We start from the raw sequence: 22,771 nt of genomic DNA on the forward strand, positions 1-22,771 counted from the left end.
TGGGTGTCAGGATAAGCATGATGTTGTCTAAATGCGGTGAGTATGTATGTAGAGAATTGTTCCTGTTAAAAGTGAAATGTATAGTGGCAGAGGAGTGGGTCATGAAAGGTGGATTCGGGTACACCGGCAATGGAAAAGTTCGACGAATGTGCGCTCTGCTTGTGTGATCTATAGAAAAAATGAACCAGAGTCGTATCTCCAAGCTCGTTCAATAAATGGCACGTGCCCGCAGTCATCTGACGGCGTGCGTCAAATGTGTGAAGCGGGGGGTATTTGTAAACGACCGAGACCCGCGCACCATCACCACTGCACTCGGGCCCCGTCCCGAATGAGGTCCACCCATCTGTTACCTCCTGCAACGGGGTTCTGCAGACGACTTCTCGTCGTCCACTCATCCCTCCCCCCTACACAACGCGTTCTCAAGGGCGGCCGGGCGGCGGTTGGGATTCTCCCCGCGGCCCCATGCACCTGTAAGGCATCACCCTGATTCGCGCGACACCCGCTCCTCGGGAGGAGGGGGAGAGGAGGTACCCCCATGCTTTCTCCTCTTCTGCGTCTTCTTCACATCTCCCTTCCCATATGTCCCCTCCCTCATAACAATCTCCCCTCTCCTCACTCCCTTCGCTCGCCCCAACCTCGCCGAAAACCCATCCTCCACCTCGTCCTCATCTCGGCCGCGAGGCAGGATAGATTACTTCGCACTCTCGATACCTTTCGCGATAAAAGCGCGCTATCCTCTTGTCGATAAGCCTGATCGTGTCCTTTTCCCGATCACATCCTCTCTTCCATCCGTCCCCCTTCCTCCCACCTTCCTCCTCTCCCCTCGCACACAACCACTCCCCCAGTCCGTCTCTCTCTGCATTATTGAGACGGGTAATTATATCTGTAATAACAGGCCGATGCACGGAAGGGTGGCAATCCTCGTCCGTGGCGGGAGTCAGTCGATAGCAGAGGAGATCCGTCGCCCACGCCGAACAGACTGGGAGGAAGCCGGGAAGACGGCGTTTGCCCCAGCGACCGGCCCTGGCTGCTTCGGGAAGTGGCCCACGAGGATTCATCCGATCGACTTCTCGCAATGTGAGTAGCAGTGCTCTTTTTAGACGGTCCGGGACACTGTCTTTGGTGGATTAAGGCCGGGCCTGCGACTCGGTTGGTGGTGTAAGATGATTTTGGATGTTTCTTCATTCCAATACAATGAGTGTCAAGAGTGTATCCAATTGGAAAGTGATAATGTGCCAAACGTCTTCCGAAGCGCGCCATCATCAATAAACATAAGTTTAAATTGTATCTTGTCATCAATCTCATTTATCAATTGCTAACGAGTTGTCACAGAATTGGTGAGTGATGGTGACAACTCGTTCGATGAGCGATTGATTATATTGATTGAGCAGACAAGGTAACGTTGACAGTTGCGTGGATTTGAATGCTCTGCTCCTATCGGAATATATCAGGTAATGTGACCGACAAAATCTCTTTCTTATTATTTTTTTAACTGCAACGACTTCTGAAATCATTTCCCTCCATCCACGCTGCAGATTTCAATCACGGTTATCACAGCGCGATTTCCATTATAGTGGCGAAGTTAGCTTTGAGTTGGTTACGCTGGTTACTCACTATGCCGACGTAAATAGTGGAGTAGTCTTATTTCGCTAATTTCATTTGAACTGGATAGTCTAATTCCACTTAGTTGAATAATGTGGTTTTCAGAGTTTTGTCTTTCACACATGTCACGGGTTATCTATCCGAAGATTTGTTTCTAGCAGCTCTCCAAACTATCCTCTGCTCTGTCGGTGTCTTCATTTCCTCATACTAGGTCCCTACAAAGAAAATTTTATTGCCAGTTCTTCATCGTTAATCCGTGCCATTTCTCTGTTACGCCTCCACTCCTGTGTTTCCTTCAACTACGCTCTTCAGTAAGCTGTCATGCCTCGGGACGTTTTCAATTAAGTTAACTCATCCTCTTATAAATGCCCCCCATAGACTTCTCTCTCACCCACTCTTTGAAGTAGTTCTTCATTTTTTAATTTGTGTATCCATTTTATTTTCATTATTCATTTATTGCACCACGCTGTCAATGCCTCCAATTTTCTTTTCTCTGCTACTCCTATGGTCCACGTCTCACATCCTTACAAAATTAGACTCCACCTGTGCTTTTATGAATTGCTTCATCATGTCTATGCTAGTACTAGTTGTCGTTTGTAACTTTTTCTTCTGATATAAAGCATTCTTTGCATTTAATATTCCTCTTGCTCTATCCCTCACGCTTCTTCCATTGCCGATGATCTTGCTGCCTAAGTAGCAAAACTTGTCCACTTGTTCCAGCAAAGTTTGTCTTTACCCATAAGTACGAGTTTATGGACTTTGGCTGCAAAATTTTGCAATCTCGAGAGTAGTTTTTACTATTTCAATGATAGCAATAAGATAATTCTTTTAAAAATTTTATAGCGATTAAGGAAATAGTTATCTTGGGTCTTGGTTTTCCTTGTATTGTTATTATATGAAAACGAAAACATCCATCGGCGATTGTTCAAAAATTGAAGATTTGTGATTACAAATGGTAAACCACATAAGTCTTCAGCTACCAGGAATAAAGATAGCTCTGATGCTAGTGTATTAATGGAAAAAATAATTTTCAGCGTTGCTGCAAGTCTTAAAAAAATATAACATTATAAATTTTAAAGAAAGAACAGTAACTTCTCGTAAATATGTTAACAAATTTGAGTCATCATTTTAATACATACAGATCTGCTAGAGCTGAATTACGAAACGCAAATTTCACTTTTTCAATCTTTTCGGATCGTGCCGAACTGTAGTTTTAAAAATTACCTCAGTTCTACATTGATGTAAAATTCTCATACATTTTCAATAAATCACTATTAACATCTACGCGCTGGTGCTTAATACAGAACATACTTTGGCTTGAGAATGCATTACGATTGTGATCCTTTATCGGAGAAATTTTCTTGTTGATAATACATACTTTCTAGAAAATTATAGTAAAACATTCAATTTTAAATTATGATTGATTTCTGACATTCTACTTATTTGGTCAGTCCACTCTTCAAATTTTGGCGAACACTTGATAAGAATATTCTGGGAAATTTTGAAATGTTCTGGAGCCGGCAATTAAACTAAAAGTGTCATTTTTCAGTTACAAACAATATGGAACTAGTGAGGAAAATGAGGACGGAACTCGTATCAGCCCCATGGTGCGTGAAACTCATGGATAGAAGCCAGTTCATTTCCTTGTGCCGTAAGCGGACGATCTGACAGAAAATCAACCCCCACTTGGGTGACGTTGTGGGTGTCCAGAGGCATAATCCGAATAACAGCTATCAAGCCGTCGGCAGCCGAACGCTTTTCTCGCCATGATTTCCGAATTTTTATTTTTAATTCAAGGCCGAGTCCGTAAGAATCAACATTTAGCAACGTCGAAAAAATTGCATTAATAATAAAGGAGAATGTTTCGTTCTTCACCCATACACCTTATATGAGTACTTAGAAGGAGTGTATGATTCCATAAAAAAATCACTTTATATATATATATATATATATATATATATATATATATATATATATATATATATAGAGTATTACTTAAAGAAGGCCTCTGAGAAGGCCCAGAGCTCAAACAATCTACAATGTGAGTGTCCTTTTAAGTGTTACTATTTTATTTGTGCTCTATTGTGCCGTCCAAATATAATGCTGCTCGTTTGAGTGTTTCTATATCATCGATATACATACATATATATATATATATATATATATATATATATATATATATATATATATACTATATATATATAACCAATTTGAAGATACAATCAGCGCTTCATTTCATTTTCCGAGATACAGCCATCCTAAATCTTACCGGAGTTCCAATTATTGTTAATAAATGGCAGTGTTATATTTAATGGTGAAATATTTGATGCAATGTTTCCCACACAACCATTTTCTGTATGTAATCTACATACCACTTAATAGATAAAATTATAGAACGTATCTTGATGGGCGACCATCTGCACTAAGGATATTTGATGGAATATTATACTCCTTCATCTCATCGGTGATAACATTTCTTATTTGTAGCCCATGATCAACTGCAATTCAAATCTTATCGGCTTTACCACTCTAATATCAGCCGAAAGCTCAATTTCTACGTCTTCCTTCTAAAAACCTGAGATAAGTAAAAGTTCTTAATCCTCTATCACAGATAAAGGAATTAATAGCAATTAAATATTTTGGCACGATAGATAAAAGAAACTTCCTTATGCTCACGCATTGTTTATCACTTAAGCGGCAGCTCTATAAGCTTAATTTGCTAGCATGAAGTGGAAAGGGCGCCCGGGAAATTATGTAATCCTTAAGGTACCACAAACAATTTTGAAATTTATCATACGATGTCTTCCGCGAGCGTCAATAGTCCCACCGTCCTTCATTGTCGCAGCTTGCACACATTACTCTCGGACATTCCTGTTGATCGAAAGATTGGCATCTGAATGAAAGTTCTTCTGAAGTGTAGCGGCAATTTCGGGTTGATAATTCCGTCTTTTCTCTGTACGTGTTTCTCAACGAAACGCATTAACCCTGCACCTCTTCAATGACGAAGCTACTGAATTTATGATTGCGGCAGTCATTTTGGGGCGTAAGTCGAATTGAGGACTCCACCACTCAAATAAATTGTCTAATCTTCAAACTTTATTTATAAATGCCCGGTATTATCATTTGCATCTACTATGCACCCTGCCATCTAACTACGTGAGCACGAGGTACGGGATGTCGTGGCATCATCCATGAAAAGCGTTGGAGATAATGAACTGCTCGGGAAAAAGAATGGCGAATGTTTAGAGTTGGCGTTTAGCTCGAAATTTTTGGAGTGTTCGACCTTGCTTTTTCGCGATTGCAATTTTCGTGACGGACGACGCAGTGCCGTGATGAAATCAGCGCGGGACGCCATTTTACTCGGGGATGTCTACAACGGAAAATTATCGTGCGTAAGGAATCTAGCGGACTTAAGGCCATTATTTTCGATTTTTTCTTCTGTCCGTACAGATCCACTGATCGGGCCATGGGGTGTGCGAAATGTGACTGTAAAGGAGGGTTTCCGCATCAAGACCGACCGACCATTTGGCAGCGCCTAACAGTTCGCTTGCCCGTGATAATTCGTCCGTGTGCCATCAGCCTAAATGTTAGATGAAAGAATTCCATGATGGACGGTATTGTAGTCCAGTCTTTTAATAAAATGTGTTTTTTTTAACGATTTAATCTCTAATGCCGTGAGTAAAGGCATTTCCTCCTCACCTTCGTGAAAGTTCAAGGGCTCGCTGGTGTCACTAACTTTCCGTTAATCCCACACATACCGATTTGCTGGTCTCTGTGTGGCAAATGGCAGTTCTTTCTGCTGTCATAGTCACTTTCGTTGTGCCGATATTCGGATCGTATGTTTTCCGAGAGCGTATTTTAGGATGCAGTTTGGATTTGAATGGATATTTTCGCTAGCCTTCCAATACGAGGAGACCCTCGTACATTCTCTGTTAGCCTTTGGGACCATTCACATTCATTCAACAATGTAAATATTAATACGAGGAGGCATTCAGAATATTTTCATATTTTTTCTTTCCCTAATTTCCACTAATTGTTGTAAATCGTAGAAATATTTGCAAAAAATAGAATACTTCATAAGTGTTCATCTGAGTGCCTTAATTTGATATTTTCAATAAGCTGTTAATGCTTGAATTGTACTCGGTTAAGGATTTGTTTAAGATGCTATGTAATGAAAAGATATATCCCTGCCCCATTTTTAACATTTGTTTATAATTTCTTTCGTGTTAACTTACATGTCCGAAAGAATTATTTCCCTCTGTAAGCCGCTTTCCACCTTTTCTGAACCTGACATAATAATGTCTGTTTACTAATGTATAGAAATTCCCTTCCACAGAAGCAGTTGTCATTAATAACACCAATAACGTCATGAACAGAATTCTTGGTGGGAAACGATTTTTCGCTTCACATTTTGGCAACTTCCATATGAAGATAGGGCACAATTGTGGCCACATTTTTCATTTGCTCCAAAATCGATAAATTTTTATTCATCAGACTTTTTGTAGAAGTTGTGTGTAGGAATTATTTTCTATGATTCTCTGTTGAATACAAAGAACGATACGACGGATTCCAGGTCGACGTAAGTGTTATGTGACTGAAGAGTCTTTCTCCCAAAGAGACTACTATTTTTAACATCAAAAAAGGGAACGAATGCCAGCAAGTGTATGTGTGTGTGAAGATTTTTCCAATCTTTTATTGGGGTCAGTGGAAGGGGCCCTTCGTAAAATTATGTTTCCCCCTCTTCCCATTACTTATAGCTAATCTAAAACCATCCTCTCTTTTTCAATGGCTGCAGAAAGGCCTTAGCGGCCCTTTTGCACATGTATACATAAATGATTTGACACTGTAAGTAGTCTTTCCAATATAATTACTGTTACAGCTGAATGAATTTACTGTCATTCTGCTTCATCACCTGCGTTCGCCATCTCCTGAATATCTTCCGGTAGACCAGAAAAGTATTGAAATGAGTACTATGAAACCATCATGGAGTAGTGCCTTTCGGCTCTTCTGAGCTCGCAGTGGCTGTGCAACTCCGAGTTTCGTTTCCTTTCATTATTCAGGATAATCTTAAGGATATTAGAGGTTTGTAGTGGAAGCCTTAAAGAACGCACTCACTTCTGCTGCCTCTGTGAGGCAATATCTGACGTCTGCTATCTTTGTCGCGTTACCCATGTCGGGCGAGATCTGTGCAATGAGTGGATTAGTACAGTATATTGATTGTTTCCGGATAACCCTTGCGGCGGAGGTGGTGGACACGTGAGTAAAGTGTGGAAATAACTGCCGGGAGGTAGAGTTGAGTAGTAATGAATTAGATGTCCGTAGGTAAAGTTAAACAGTTCATTTTCGAGTAATTTTGAACTCGTTAATGCACTTTTCTGTCTGTTTATTAACTTATAACATTCATTTTGTTTAAAAAACACGACTCGCTAAAAGTTTATTCGTCAATTGAAAGGGGATCCTTGTGAGAATAATTTCAGATTCTTACCAATACAAGACAAAAGGGGAAAGAGTAAGGTTTTTATTTCAACATGATATTTCTACTTATTCAGGGAAATGCAAACGTTTGCCAGCTTTCTAATTAATTCATTTTTTCGTGGGGAAATTCAATAATATTTTGGCAGTTTTTACTGAGGTAAAAGTATTTCTGTTGAATTTAGAATTAATCTAATGGTTAATTCTGATGTAACTCAACTGAAATTAATATTATCGGGCTTTAAATTTTAACTTGGTTAAAAATATGGGTAACTCTGAGTCCAGTGCAAACAAATAAAAATCCAGATAAACTTGATTTTATAGTTACTGGAGGTGGCATAGGGAAAGAAACCCGCAGACACCCCGAATATATGAATTTCATGCTGAATAAATCTCTAGGAATCAACTCATCAGCCATCAAAGCCAACCTTCGGGCTGATTGTTGTCTTTGTTTACCATTACAGGTTATTGCTGCACTAATTTGAATAGCCCACACATACCTGTTGTTATACATCCTTGGCCCCGTAAATCCTCTATTCACAATCCCAGTCTCAATAAATCCACGTGAATGATATATGTAAGTCCAGCTCCAGTAACAGTTCATCCTATACCAGCAAGAATGTGAGTAAATTTCCCCGAAGTGTTTATAAATTGGTATACGCATGCCTAAACCACAGAGAAAACAGCTTTTGATTATCATTGCCATTGACTGAACTGTAGAATCTTTCGAGTCGTTACTGTTTTCACATCGCGTATTATGCTTTTTATTCAATGCGATTCGGTTATATTATTTTGGATCGGCGGGCTAACATCGTTCATTGCATCTGGAAGTTTCGAAATGTTTGCCAAAACTTCGTCCCCACCTATTGTTCGATAGTCAAGTCGTCATCTTCTTTCTTAAAGTTCCCATATTTAATACTCGAATCATCTGCTTTTATTCTTTCAAAACATATACCTCAAAACGGTAACTTGAGTCATCCACAAGGAAGAAATTTTTTCACCGTGGCAAGAAACAATTTTCTTTTCCATTTCTCTTTTTTTCTCTTAGTGGGAATTGAGATTAGGCATGTTCTTTTTTTCATCAAAGTTCCTGAAAAGAATGTTTTGAGCGCCACAAGCAACCGCATGATACCTAGTCGTGAATCTTTCCAAAGGCTTCTTTCTCGTCTTTCCATTTATGGAAAGGGTTCTTAAGAAGAACGAAGGGGAATTTCTGAGGCTCGAGCGTGACGTCAGATGCACTACGAATAGAGGACGCGCACATTTTCTAAATAGCCTCGGCAACTTTTCAGAATACATCGATAAGGAAAGCCGCTGAAACCATTTGACTTAAAAGGTCGAATCCGAAACAATTTAAGTGTTGATACCTTTGCCTTTTTTCATAGCATGTAATTTTCTTTATCAAAAGGTTCATATCAACACAAAGTTCCATGTCACTTCGGAGTTACCCATGTGATTGATATGACATGGGTACCCATGTGATTCATATAACATGGGTACCCATGTGATTCATATAACATGGCCGGCACCTCTGAAAACTCCCCATTCCCCTCCTGAATATTTTTATACTGGAATTAGAGATGCAGTTTTGAATTTAATGCACTCATTTTCGACTAACCTTATTTTATAACTATGCCATATGGCAAGTAGTGCCATGATTTTTCGGAGGAGTTTTGTTCAAAAGGTTTTATTGCATTTCATTTCAATTTCCGATCTTTGGGCGACGGCTCAGAGCGAAAATATACTCCAGCGTACTTCGCACGAAGGACATAATATGGTCCGCGTCCAAAGACGCAAAGCAGTGATATGAAACCCACGGGCTGCCTGCAACAACCTCTACCTTTTATGCCAACCGCAACCGCCGCTGTTGATTGTTTTTTTAAATTAAGCTTCATCAAAATTTAACATTATAATTTCATCAATTTTGATAGTGTTAATGACTTTATTGCTAAATTTAATAAAAAATGTTCCTTTGTTACCTTATGTAACTCTTAATGTAATTAAATATTTAAATGTACGGGGTATTTCTGTATCTGCTACAATTTTCTTAATGAAGCATGATTTCTCGAAAAAACATGTTATTCAACACTTTGATTGGAAAAGTTTATGCAATACTGGTGTAAATGAAATCGGGACGGTTTGCTTAGTTTCAAATCTCTGACGCAAGAATTGCCACCCCACCGGTGAGTGGCAGCCTGGAGACCACGCGGAATCAATCTTGTAGCACTTTTCGTCCAACCAACTCCCAACTAGTTTGCGATATGTTCAGCGAGGGAAGGGTCAAAGGGTTGAGTGAAATAAAGGCGCGGAAAAACGGAGTGGGGGAAAGGATCGAATGCACGTAACCACGCGGGCTTGCTATTCGACGTGAATCGATTAAATCGATCCATCCGTCCGTACAGGCAGTTTTAGAATTGAAATACAGGTGGGTGGAGGTCGAAAGTCCCTGTGAAGATTTTGAAGAATCCCGCAAAAATTTGAAATTCTGATTTGAAAAAAATGCTTAATTTGCGAGTTTCAATACTGATAGTGCATTGGTGGTATTCTCGTGGATAAGTACTATGATAATGAAATGAAATTTGTAAGTGGTTGTTCGGAGACAAGTTCACGTCTTCGTATTTCATGAACTGTGACCTTATTCCCAGGGGTGCTCAAATTACCGTGCTGTTCTTACTGTTTCACCAGAATCAATTGGTTTCAGAGAGAGAGACAAGAAAAATGAATTTGAATACCGCAACGAAACTTTAGAATGGATAGTTTAGAAGAAATGGTTGACGGTCATTGGGGAAAAAGTAAGTGGTGAAGTAAATGGCAAGAAAAAGTAAGTGAAAAAAGTAAATGGTAAGAAAAAAAAGCTGGTGCTTCTCTTTCTCTCAACTTTTATATCGCAAAAATGCGTTGATCGCTCGAGTCTCTCCAGTTGACTTTTGGTGTAGTTCGGCAGTCCTGGCGTGATGTGTTCTGTCCACTCGAAGCAAAAGGAGTTTCATTGATTTGCTTGCAGTGGTGCCACAAAAACTTCGTGATTAATTTAACAACCAATTGCGTGTTAAAGTTCAGGTGTGGGTGGATCTTTTTTGATTTGTGTCTTTTCATTTTGTATCATTGTGAGACCGGTTATTTCCAGTAATTTTTTTTCCAGATAAATGGGTCGGTGTATCTTCGTGACGCAAAGCGTTGAATAATGGCCATCTTTGAACGCATTCGTCACTCATTCAGGTGCTATCATCGAACATAAATATTCGTTTGGCTTAAAACCTAAATGAATGACTCATCAGAATAGTTAACGTAATGAATGAATCAGGTGGTGCAACCTCGATAAATACAGACAACTTGGGAGCGTCATGATTATAAATAATAGTTATGTGAAATATGGGAATCCAGGTAATTGAATTGAAACCTGGAATTCGGAAATTGCCGAGATTTTCGTTGTAATATCCTCCAATATATATATATATATATATACATATACCTATTACTGATGTGACGATCTGAAGATGCCATTTGATAAATGTTTCTCTGTCATAAGGTCAATCATAGTCACGCTTGTTTCTATTTGCTTCTTAGCTTATGTAAAGTAACTGCTCTCGAGCATCACTGGTGTGGGCAATCTATTTAGTAAAAGCATGTTGAGTACCGAATTTCTTCTATATGGGTTTAAATTAATGAGATTTTCACCCGAAAAGTTATACCTTTTCTTGATCTTGGAAATCCGTGAAATGCAGACAACTTCCTTGATTCAGAACGTAGCAACCAATGTGATGCGTGTCATGTCATGTGATGTCACACAGAAATCAAAATACATCTTGGATTAAAACAAAAAAAATGATGAAAAGTGTGATGGTTCAGCTGACGCATAAAGATCCTTGTCCATGCATGAATAGAACGGTTGCGTGGTGCGTAAACACAAAGAATACACAAAAGAAAAAGCACCTTACTTTTGATATTGTTATGTGGTCCCAGTCACCTTCTTCGGTGTAAAAGAAGCTACTTGTAATAAAAATAGGAAAGGAGGAGAGAGGAAATTGGGGAGGGACGGGGAATGAAATACAGAGGGCCTTGAATATTGAATGAACGGTTGTTGAAGGAACATGAGAGTAAAATATTGGTTAATAATGATGAAGATTTTATCTGTGAGGTTTGAAGGTTTGAAGACTGAAATACAAGCCATTTACGGTTCCTACAGTTACTTTTGTGGCTTTCGATATCCCTTTCTTGATACATTCACATTTTTCTTCGATATCACTCAGCTCTTTTCCCTCAGTCATGATTTTCCCAACTGCTTGCTGATACTCCTTCCTTGTCAATCTAGTTAAGGCTTCTACATTCCATCTCCTAACCCAACCCGCCACTCCTGCCTTATCTGTTTGAATCGGACGCTACACTTCATGAGCACTAAATTGTGGTTAGAGTCCGCATCCGCACCTGGGAAACTGAGCGCAATGATCACGCTATCTCTAAACAGGTGTGTCTAACCTTAATATAGCCAAACTGATACCTTTCTGAGTCACCTGTCATTTTCCATGCATACCTACGCCTTTTGTAGAGTCTAAACTAAGTTTTGGTGATTAATAACCCCTGTCTCCTACAGAATTCAATTGCTTTCTCCCCGGGGTCATTCCTCGAGTCTAAACCGTAGTCCCATCGTAGTCGTAAACCTCATCGCCTACCGTTGCATTCCAATCCCCTATCACTTTCAAATGTTTCCCTGCAGTAACACACTTGATCTATGACGTATCCTCTTCACTGATCGTATATTCTATCGACTTCTTCCTCCTCATGATTGCTTGGCGGCACGCATCCCTGCACAATGACCAAGTTCGTCGGCTGTGCTTTTATCTCTACTAGTAATATTTTATCCGTTGCTTGCTCTATGTTGACTAGGTTTCTTCCCACCTTATTATTCAATAATATAGCAACCCCTCGTTGGGCCTCGTCCCCTCCGCTGTTTATTAATCTATAACTATCACTCCGGTAAACCCCGCTTTCTTCCATCTCACCTGGCATAAAACTAAAATATCTATATTTCCTCTTCCCATCTCTAGCATAATATTATCTAAGTTTCCTGTCCTCAACATTGGTCCAACATTCCAAGTTCTCATTCTAACTAAATTGGCCTTCTTCGTCTGCGTTTTCTGTTCTGCAACTGTCGGTTTTCTTTTTAAGGGTTTCGTGAGATGACGACCGTGGAAACCTCTCCCGCTGCCAGGCACGACACAGCCGATTGGGCCGAGTCCCATAGTTGCCAGGTCTCATATATGTTGTTCATCGTTATATTCTTAGAAATAATAATAGAGGTGATTTCCCGTTGCCTTCCTCAATAGTGTTTTAATGTGACACCATCACCCAATGGCCGCTCCACTGGGGTCAGACGCCTTTGAAGCCGCCTCACTGAGGAACAGACGCTGCCCGGACTAGCTTTCGTCTGGATCCTAACCTTCGACCTCAAACGGTGCAGTAAGTTCGCATAATACTCGCCGTTGATAGGTTTTCCTTTTTCAAGATATTCAATGAAAATTATCTCACGCGCATCCCAAAAAACCGACGCCTGCAGATGAAACGGTCTTCGTCTTCTTTGGAGTCGGTTCTCCCTTATGAATCCATTGTTTTGATTGTTTTTTTGTCTCGAGTGTGAAGTAATGGATCCGTGTCTCATCCATGGTTATGAAACGGTGCAAAATTCTGCTTTGTTGCTGCGAAACTTTGCTAAACACTCAATTGAAACATCTTCACCACACCGGTTTTGCTCGAGTGTGAGCAAACGCGGCACCCATCTTGCACAAAGCTTTCTCATGTCCAAATTTTCAGTTAATATGCGATGTACCGCACTTTTTTAAATGCCTGCTGTGTCTGCTAGCTCGCGCACTTTCAGTCGATGACATCCAGTATCACTTTGAGGATTCTTTCACGGTATCTTGAGGTATCACCTCATTCGGTCGACCAATTAGACGCTCGTACGGCCTCGTTTAAACTCTGCTACCCAATACTTTACCGTTGAGAACGAAGGAGCAGACACACTTAGAGTAGAGTCCAGTTCAGCTTTTTATTGGTTGGGCAGAGACCTTTCAAAGTAAAGTATTGTATCACATAACGATGACCAATTTTCTCCATTTTCACAAATTCACTGAAAACGTTCACTATTGATGGATGCTAAACAACGTAGCGTCTTCAAACTTGAAAAATATGCTTTATAGACTCGTAAAGCTGCGACACATGCTCTCTGAGGTTGCCAGAACAAAGCAGATTGCTCGCTGCAACCTGCTATTGTGTTCTCTAAAAAATGAGGCTGCGGGAAGAATCAGATTCTTTTGCGATGAAAACATTTTCACCGTTGACGCGAAGATCAACCGGAGAAATGATCGCTGGCTCGCCTGCGGCCCCGAGGAAGTCCCGATTGTTGGTTAAACAAAATTTCCGGCTGGTGTTCACGTCCTACGTGTAGTTTCCAGAAAGGGGGATATCATGCTGCCACATTTTTTCGAAAAGGGACAAACTATCACAAAAAAGTCTATCTGCAAATTTTGAAAAATGTCGTGAAACTGTGGGTGGTAATTGTGGCCTCGGGAAGACAATATGTCTTTCAACAGGACGGTGTACCAGCTCATAAGAGTCATTCAGTCCAAAACTGGCTCTCAGATAACATTGCCATGTTCTGGTCAAAGAAGTTCTGGCCCCCGAATAGCCCGGACCCCCTCGACTATTATGTTAGGAGCGTAGTCGAAAGATTTACCAATGAGATGAGGCACCCTAATTTCGCATCTCTACGCACCGCTATCGTAGCAGCATTAGCGAATATGGATAGCACTGTTTTAAAGAGTGCGTGCGATCGATTCAGGACAAGATTGGAGGCGGTCATTGCTGCTAAAGGGGGTCACATTGAGTAATGTTACTCTTGACAGATACCAATACTTGTATGTGTAATGATTTTCATTGTCCGGATTGAAGTGCCATACCATATATATATATATATATATATATATATATATATATATATATATATATATATATATATATATATATATATATATATATAGGGATTTCGTGTTTGAATGTATATATATATATATAGGGATTTCGTGTTTGAATGTATATATATATATAGGGATTTCGTGTTTGAATGTATATATATATATATATATATATATATATATATATATATATATATATATATATATATATATATATATATATGTGTGTGTGTGTATATGTGTCCACATATATATATATATATATATATATATATATATATATATATATATATATTTTTTACATATATATGTGGGTCGCGGTAGTCCAGTGGGTAGAGTGTTGGACTGCTGACCGGAGGTTCGATTCCCGGGCAGGGCACCTGCAGCTCCACCCAAGCTAAACTGATTTTTCGGGTACCAGGTCTTCCTGGGAAACCATAACCGGTACAGGGAAAGGAACTGGCCCCCATACCCTGATGTGTGAATTTTCACACACCGTATTGTGATCTCCACCATCACCTACTAAACCGACCTTCGGGTTGATTACTGTGTTTATGTTTTATTTTATATTTATATTTATGTATATTTTATGTTTATGTTTATATATATATATATATATGTATATATATATATTTATATATATATATATAACACTTGTTTTGTTTATTTATATATATATATATCTATATATATAACGCTTTTGTGAAAGTCTGTTAGCACTAGTGGACCAGAGAAACACACAAAAAAAGAGAGGAAACTCACTCGGTTTTAAATTTTCGGTGGTCCAAGCCACCTTTCTCAAGGGAGAGAAGGACAGAAAATATATATATATATATATACACGTTTGCATATATATATGCACACGTTTGCATATATATATATATATATATATATATATATATATATATATATATGTATATGTGTGTGTATGCAAACGAAATAGTCAGAGACATGGGAAAGGATGGTGGAGGCAAGAGTGATAGTAGGTGGGAAAGTAGGATACTCGTATGCTGTCTATTGTAGATTATTTTTAATTCCACATAAGTTCTGGGAAGGCAGGCCGAATACGAATCGTCTAACCTATCTTGCTACAGTGATGTCACTTTCTTCGAATCGAGAGACAACGCGGCAGATATCACTAAGGTTTTTAAATGCCCGAAAAATAGAAAGCAACGTAATGCTAAGATTAGATAGTGAGTGAGGTAAGTATGATATTTTTGACAAAGCAGCCATGGAAGATGATACGAGGGTTGCTATTTATATTTTCAGTTTTATAATGAAAAGTCAGTAATTTATTGTTCAGAATGGCTTTATTGTTTTTTAAGTATTCTCTATGATAAACAATATACTTTTACATGCGCCTGAACCTATTTTCCTAACACTTTTTCCACTTTGATTGAGGTAGTTTCAAAATATGGTTTTTGAATGCATCAACGGCTTCTTCGGGCGCCGAAAAATGTTGGCCACGAAATTTTTTCTTGATAAACGGGGATAAATAGAAGTCATTGTGTACTAGTTTTTTCAGCCGATCTGAGAGCGCTTGCATTGTCGTGATGAAGAATGATCCTTGGTTGTCGCTTCTTTTTCCATATTTTACCAAGCACTTCTGGCGAACAAATGCTCGTGTACAATTCCGAATTCACGGTTCTACGTTACTCTAACGGTGCGGTTGCCACATGCCCAGTTATTCCGAAGAAACAGGCGATCATATGCTTCAATGTGCTTCGTGCACGAATCACTTTTGTCGGATTTGGCTCGTCTTGGAAGACCTTTACAGTGGATTGCTATTTTTTTCGGGCTCATACGCAGGGATCCGAGATTCATCACCTGTGTATATGTTACGCACAACTTTTGATGCACCGCGATTGTATTTGTTGAGCATTTCTTTGCACCGATTGACACGAGCATATTTTTGAGCTTTTGTCAAATTATGCGGGATCCAACGCGAACAAATGTTTTTCTCTGCTAAACGTTCATACAATATTTTATTGATACTCGTCATACTAATCCCTAAAGATTCCTCAGTCTCACGATAAGTCACATGACGATTTTCCTTTACCAGTTCTTGGACAGCATAAATATTTTCTGGGACAACAACTGGTTTTGGACGACCTTCATGATTTTCGTCGCTGAACGAACGGCGGGCATGATGGAATTCGTTTTATCAGCGTTTCACAGGGGCAAAGGATGGGATTCATCGCCAAAAGTGGAAGTAAGTTGACCGATGCAGTCCTGTTTTGAATGTCGTGAAAAATCATCGCAAAAAGGCGTTCACGGGTGAACTCCATTTTTCGCTGAAACAAAATTTTGAGATTGTAAACAACGCAAGTTACGATCAAACGACAAAATGCCTTGACATAAGTTGGCGTTAGAAGGGTCAAAAATTCAGGTGAAAACGTCATATGACGCCTAAAGCGCTTAGTGTTGTCAAGGCTCAAAATATAAATAGCAACCCTCGTACTAGTAGTCTCAGCAATCGCGCTTTCCACACAAGCCAGCACGGTTGCATAATTAAAAGGATCGAATGCGAGGGAGTGCCGTTAACTTTTATGGTAATTGTGAACAATAAATAAATAAATTATTAATAATAAAATAATTGAGATACTTCTCTATATAACCACCATCCAAAGTTATGCATTTCGCCCAGCTTTTCTTGACCTTTCGAAGGCCGTCATTGTGGAACTTGGCGGATTGCGTCGAAAAGCATTGTTCCACCTCTTGAATGACGTAATTTCTTTTGTCAAATCTAAGACCCGGCATTGGTTTTTTGAGTCTGGGAATAAAAAAGTTGATTGTGCGAGAATGAGGCAGGTATGACAAAATTTCAAAACCACATCGCTATCACTACCGCTCGTGTTTGCTACTGAAAAGAGTCGGTAGTCGTGGAATCCAAGGTGCTGACACCTTTGACATGTGCAGTTCTTCGTGAATAATTTTTCTCACACTGTCGTTGTTAATATCAGTCTCATTCATAATCATTTCGATGCTTGCTCTTTGATCTAATAGGATAAAGTTTTCTTCAAATTTATTCACTGTGGCAACAATGTCCATCCATGAGTGATGGCCTTCTTATAAATATATCTTTTCAGACAAAGTCTCTGTTATTTTGTTCTGGCGATCTAATCTGGTGATATAGTGTTTGGAGGTTTTTATTATTTTTTTTCTAGTGTTTTAAGTAAACTCTCTTAATATATACTTTTTTTAAAATTTGCCTTGCCACTTCTGTGGTTCGGTGAAATCCCATTTAAGTTTCTGTTAAACCAATCCGTGACTTTTACTTTCATTCGCAACAAATCTTCACTAATATATTTTTTAACCCATGATGGTCCCTATGTAATTGCCACTATTGCTCTTTTTGATGTTTTAAATGCGAAATTTCAACAGCTTTTTAATATTGCTATATATTTAAGACATATGAACGTTCAAACCATGTAATACTATATCTCTGAAATACCAGCTGTCTGAAAGTTGTGCAATTTGATGTACGAGGGCTGTTCAAAAAGTACCACGACTTTTGTGTTTTTTCAAAAATTATTAATTTACTCATGGATATCTATTTTGTCCTCTTCAAAGTATTCCCCATTAGATATTATGCCCTTGTGCCAACGTTTTTTCCAATCCTCGACGCACTTCAAAAAATCATTTTTTGTGATCTTGTTCAGCTCCTCCTTCGATGCAGTCTTTATCTCGTCTATCGTAGCGCCGTCCTTTCATGGGCCTCTTCAGTTTTGGGAACAAGAAAAACGGTGGCTGCGGCATCATTGGTATTTTGTTTTTCGCCAAACATTCACGCACAAGTAACGATGTGTGAGCAGGGGTGTTTTATAGGTACAAAAGCCAATTTTTGTTCTTCCACAAATCCGGGTCTTTGTGGCGGATTGCTTCGCGCAAATTGTGCATAACTTGCAGGTAACATTCCTTATTTACCGTTCTACCGTCTCATGATGCACCACTCCACTGCAATCGAAGAAAACTCTAAGCAAAACTTTCACATTTGACCGAATTTGGTGTGCTTTTTTCGGTCTTGGCTCGTGCTGCAGCTTCCATTGGGATGATTGAGCTTTAGTTTCCACGTCATAACCATAAACCCATGATTCGTCACCAGTTATGACCCTCTGGAGCAAATTTGGGTCGTCGAGGACAGAGTCCAGCACCTCATTAGCAATGTTACTTCGTTGCTGTTTTTGGTCAAAACTGAGCAATTTTGGTACGAATTGCACGGCGACCCGTGTCATGCGCAAATCATTGGTGAAAGTCGAATGGCACGAGCCAATCGATATGTTTAGGTCCTCAGCAACTTCTCTAACGGTGATTCGACGATTGGCCAGTACAATTTTCTTCACTTCATCAATGTTTTCGTCTGTTGTTGACGTGCTCGGGCGTCCAGCACGTTCTTCGTCCTTCACATCTTCTCGGCCCTCGGAGAACATTGTGTACCACCGATTAACGTTGCTTCGGTTCAAGGTGTCTTCTCCATATGCCAGAGTCAACATTTGGAATGCGTCCGCGCTCTTAATTTCGTTTTTCGCACAAAATTTGATACAGATTAATTGATCCATTTTTTGGAACAGGCAAAAATCAAAGACAAGCCAAAACAACGTCCCAGCAAAACAGTTGCCAAAAATTAACAGAACATTCAAAATAGCCGAACGTTTCGGCATAAGGAGGAGACATAAGTACCAAACATAACGCCACAAAAAAATCAAAAATCAAATATACGTCGCCCGCAAAAAAAAAATTCACGATACTTTTTGGACAGACCTCGTATACTAGGATGTAGTGGTAAACGGCAAATTTTGCACTGTGCCAGGTTTAGTGAAAGGTGACCTTATCCGCCATTTGTCAGTGTTGATTGATTGCTTTTTTGAATACTGGTATTTCTGAGGAATTCATCTAATGAAACCAAAATTTTTAAGCAGATCCACTTATTCCCTCTGACTGTGTTCCCATCTAAACTTGGAATCAAAACTGTTTAAATAGCTAGCTATTTAACCTTTATTAGAGAAAAAATCTGGATTGAGCTAAATGTTTGCTAAGTAATGATTTTTAACGTTTCACTCTAGGCTAATATGAAGCCTGTGTATCACTGTTTTAAAGATACCTAATCCCAAAGAAATTCTTGGTTGATTACTGATCCAGGTTGATTTTTTCTCTACCAGTAGAATGTGTGTTATTTTTGGCCAACAGCCATTTTTACCGGTGTGAATAAAGTTTATTTAGTTATGCAATATTTGTGACAACATAACTGTGAACAATGAAACCATATGATATATATGGTCTATTCTAATAATTCATTTAATCATCTCTATTGCCAAGTGAGAGCTAATACTTTCAACAATAATATGGAATGCATGTAGTTCATATATGAATAATTGTGAAATAGACACTTTTTGTTATCACAATTGATGAGGTAAGTTTTCCCTGTAGTAAGATTTTAATCACAGACATTGTGACTCGACTCCAATGGTTTGCCTTAGTGTCAGTGATCTCTTTTTACTGGATTTATTAGTGCAACATTTGAAGAGTGGGGGCAGAGTTTTTGTTATCGATGGCATTGTACATGGGGGTAAGTGTGTGTATTATGACAATTTATCATCATTCCATATTGGTATTCATTGTTTACCATAATTGAATAGACTATGTGGGGTCATTATTATAGAATTAATGACGTGGTTGTGAGTAGCAAGTGATGGAATAAATCAGTGCAAAGAACTGTGAAGGAATGAAATGATTGGCAGACAACAGGTAGCTTGGAGAGTTGCTACAAACCCATCTTTGGTTTGATAACCTACAAGGCCTGCCTCGGCAGTTAGGCTTTTAGTTTTCTCGTTGTTTCTTGCTTTATTGTTTCCACATTTTCCAATTGATGTCCCCTCTTCACATTTTTGCATTTTGGGAATAGAAAAAAGTTGCAGGGGGCAAGATCTGGTGAATAAGGAGGATGATCAAGGATGGTAACAGAATGTTTTGCCAGAAACTGGCGAACAATCAATGCTGAAGATGCAGATGCATTTTTATGGTGAAGGATTTTTATAGTTACCAGGATGGCATGAGTTAGCCATTGTTTGCACTCCGACTTTTAGAGAAGTTAATGCATTTTAAAGTTAGGTAACATTCATTTTTATCTTAAGAATATACATAATTTATGACGAATTTTCTCCAACTGATTTGAATTAAGTGAAGGTGTGAAATGACCCTGGCTGTGAATGTGACTTAAATTCATTCTAATAGCCCTACTACTGTTTCATTTTTGGATGGTTGGAATTGTTCATATTGTCTCAATCACAAGGGGAAAAGATGATGAGTGAGTGAATGTGAACTATATGGATGGAGTCCGAATTATTAGCAAACAGAAGTCAGAAACTGAGGGAAAAGCAGGAAGCTCAACCAAGGCAGCTTGCATATGTCAATACTTCCCCCCTTCTCCCACTACCATGACACCAAGACAGAATAGATTAACACCAAGTCCAAAACAATGATGAACTCATCTTAATTTCTTTGAAGATTTAACCCATGTATAGAAAAATTATACAAGATGTTTTCTTAATTTTTTTCTGCATAGGAAAACTTTATTAGAAGGCAAATAGCACTAATGGCATATCTAGTAGGATTTTCAGAGAATGAATAGAGGAAAAAGTTATTTAATTTTTGGAAAAAGTGATTGTATAAGAAATATTTTAGCTCATTCACCATTTATAAGGTAGGTATTGGATGGGTACAGATTGAACAGCAATGTATATTTTTGTCACTCCTAACAAGAAAAATAAAAAAGTGAATTTACCTTGAATTTTACATTGACTGTGATTTTATCACATTCTGTGGCCTTAATTATTTTATATAATTTTTGAGGTTGCCCTGAAATCAACTGTATTTCAAAGGGAAATTTCTCATGATATGTAGAAGTAAATAGAAGGAGTAAGTAGTGGAAGTAGCAGTCAAAGCATGTCCAAAAACCTACCTTTGATAAAATGAGTACCTTGAATTAATTTCAAAACACTCTTTGTTTCCCAAAAACCTTTTGACTCTAGTTGGTTTACTGTCAAATCACGTGGGGAGGAGGCAGAAACTTGTGCTGAGCTTGAAATATTGACTACTCTGTGATGGTAAATGCTCTGTATTGTTGGATATATCAACCACCCAAAAGTTTTGTAAAATTTGGAGATCTCTTATTCATTCCCAAATTGTTTCTTTTGGCTGATATTCATAGGAATTACACAGCTGCCGAGGAGATTCTAAATGGGGGGGTCACGGAGGGCACTGGCACCATGAGCCGAGTGGACTTTGTGCTGACCTACTATGACCAGCGTGACCACCACCATGAAACAGTTGAATCCATGAAGGTGAGGCGGAGGAAGATCTTTGAGGAGAACCTTGAAGCTGAGGGCCTGGAGCTTGAGCGTCAGCCTTCACTTTATTCCCCAAGCAACCCCTCCTTCCTCAAGATACGGGTACCTTATGAGGTCATGTGTGTTTATGCAGAGATACTGGAGTTTCGCAAACCCCTGAAGCCTCGTCTAATGGAAAAAGAGGGTGGGGATGTCTTAGCAAGTAACCAAAGGCAGCAGTCAGTGAGGAAAAGGAGGGGACACCTAAACCTTCGCCACTCCCACCGCCCAACTGGTCCCCATTTCAAGACTGAGTTCCGCGCCAATCTGGAGCAGATTTTTGATATTCCTAGTAAAGATAAGGAGGACTTCTTCACATCCTCTGAGAGAGCACAAGTGGTTTGGTACATCTTAAGAAGGAGCACTTTTGGTGAGAAAGACAGTGAGGTGAGGATCTAAATAAACAAGGATTTAATTTTCACATTACTTTAACTCAAATGATGATAAGCTCTTAATTTATTTACTCTCTTTAATTCATAACACCCATTTGTGTAACTAATATTGCCACGAATTATACCATGTGAGATTTTCCCAAAAATTTTAAAAGGATGTAATTATTGACAAAAAAACTTTGAATGGAAAGTGAAATTTGGTTTCAAACGTGAATACAAGCAGTTTCACCCATTAAAATTCTAAGTCCTGTCAGGGGTTCACAAATGTGTTTTCAAACACATTTGTGGACCCCAACAAAGACTTTCAAGAGTCAGTTAGATTTAAAATTTATAATTTTAGTAACATGAGTGCTCTTGAATGACCATGGTAAAAGCTCTCAGTCAGGTTCAAATCTTCTAGACACCTTGCCTTAGAGGCTGAAACTAGTTCTCTCAACCTGATTTTTGTAAGCTATAGAGTTCAATATGATATTAACTTTAATTATTGTTTAATTAATTATACAAGGACATCGGTCTCTTTGTTTCATGATGAATTTTGTTAAAAAGATATGTAATGTCTTCGTACTGATTTTTAAGAGAGTTTGTGTTGATGTTTTTACATGCTGCTCAGGTTTCTCACTCCCCATGGACTCAACGCAGCATTCGAATCTTGAGTGAAGCATTTGTTTCAAATCGCCGACAAGTGAGCAACAAAATATCATCTCCATCTTATAACCCCTTCATATATATGCTTTTTTAGCACATCTGGCATTGCACATTGGGTATGCGATTGCAGAATTATGGTATTGAGTATACATTTCAACTTTCCTTTTCGTAAAATGTATCATATTGCTTTGGGTTAAATAGTTCATCTAGCCTTGCTGGCAGTGCTGTGCAGTTTGTATTTCAGCTTCCTAATTTATTAATTTTTACCTAAGTCATAAACCATATACATGTTTATAAGCATACGTAT

At 38.9% G+C, this 22,771-nt stretch overlaps 1 protein-coding gene across 1 annotated transcript in view; it reads left to right on the forward strand.

Moving 5' to 3' along the window:
* The first annotated feature begins 334 nt into the window (after positions 1-334).
* Positions 335-22,771, forward strand: part of LOC139690324 (anoctamin-6-like) — a 42,323-nt gene continuing 19,886 nt past the window's right edge. Inside the window, exons 1-4 of the mRNA XM_071587716.1 lie at positions 335-470; positions 896-1,077; positions 21,250-21,814; positions 22,430-22,501. Of these exons, the coding sequence (XP_071443817.1) occupies positions 1,076-1,077; positions 21,250-21,814; positions 22,430-22,501 (639 nt within the window). The 5' untranslated portion in view covers positions 335-470; positions 896-1,075. The remainder of the gene's footprint in view (positions 471-895; positions 1,078-21,249; positions 21,815-22,429; positions 22,502-22,771) is intronic.

Source organism: Hetaerina americana, unplaced genomic scaffold (assembly GCF_022747635.1).
Source record: "Hetaerina americana unplaced genomic scaffold, ioHetAmer1.1.p SCAF_1, whole genome shotgun sequence".
Taxonomy (NCBI): Eukaryota; Metazoa; Arthropoda; class Insecta; order Odonata; family Calopterygidae; genus Hetaerina; species Hetaerina americana.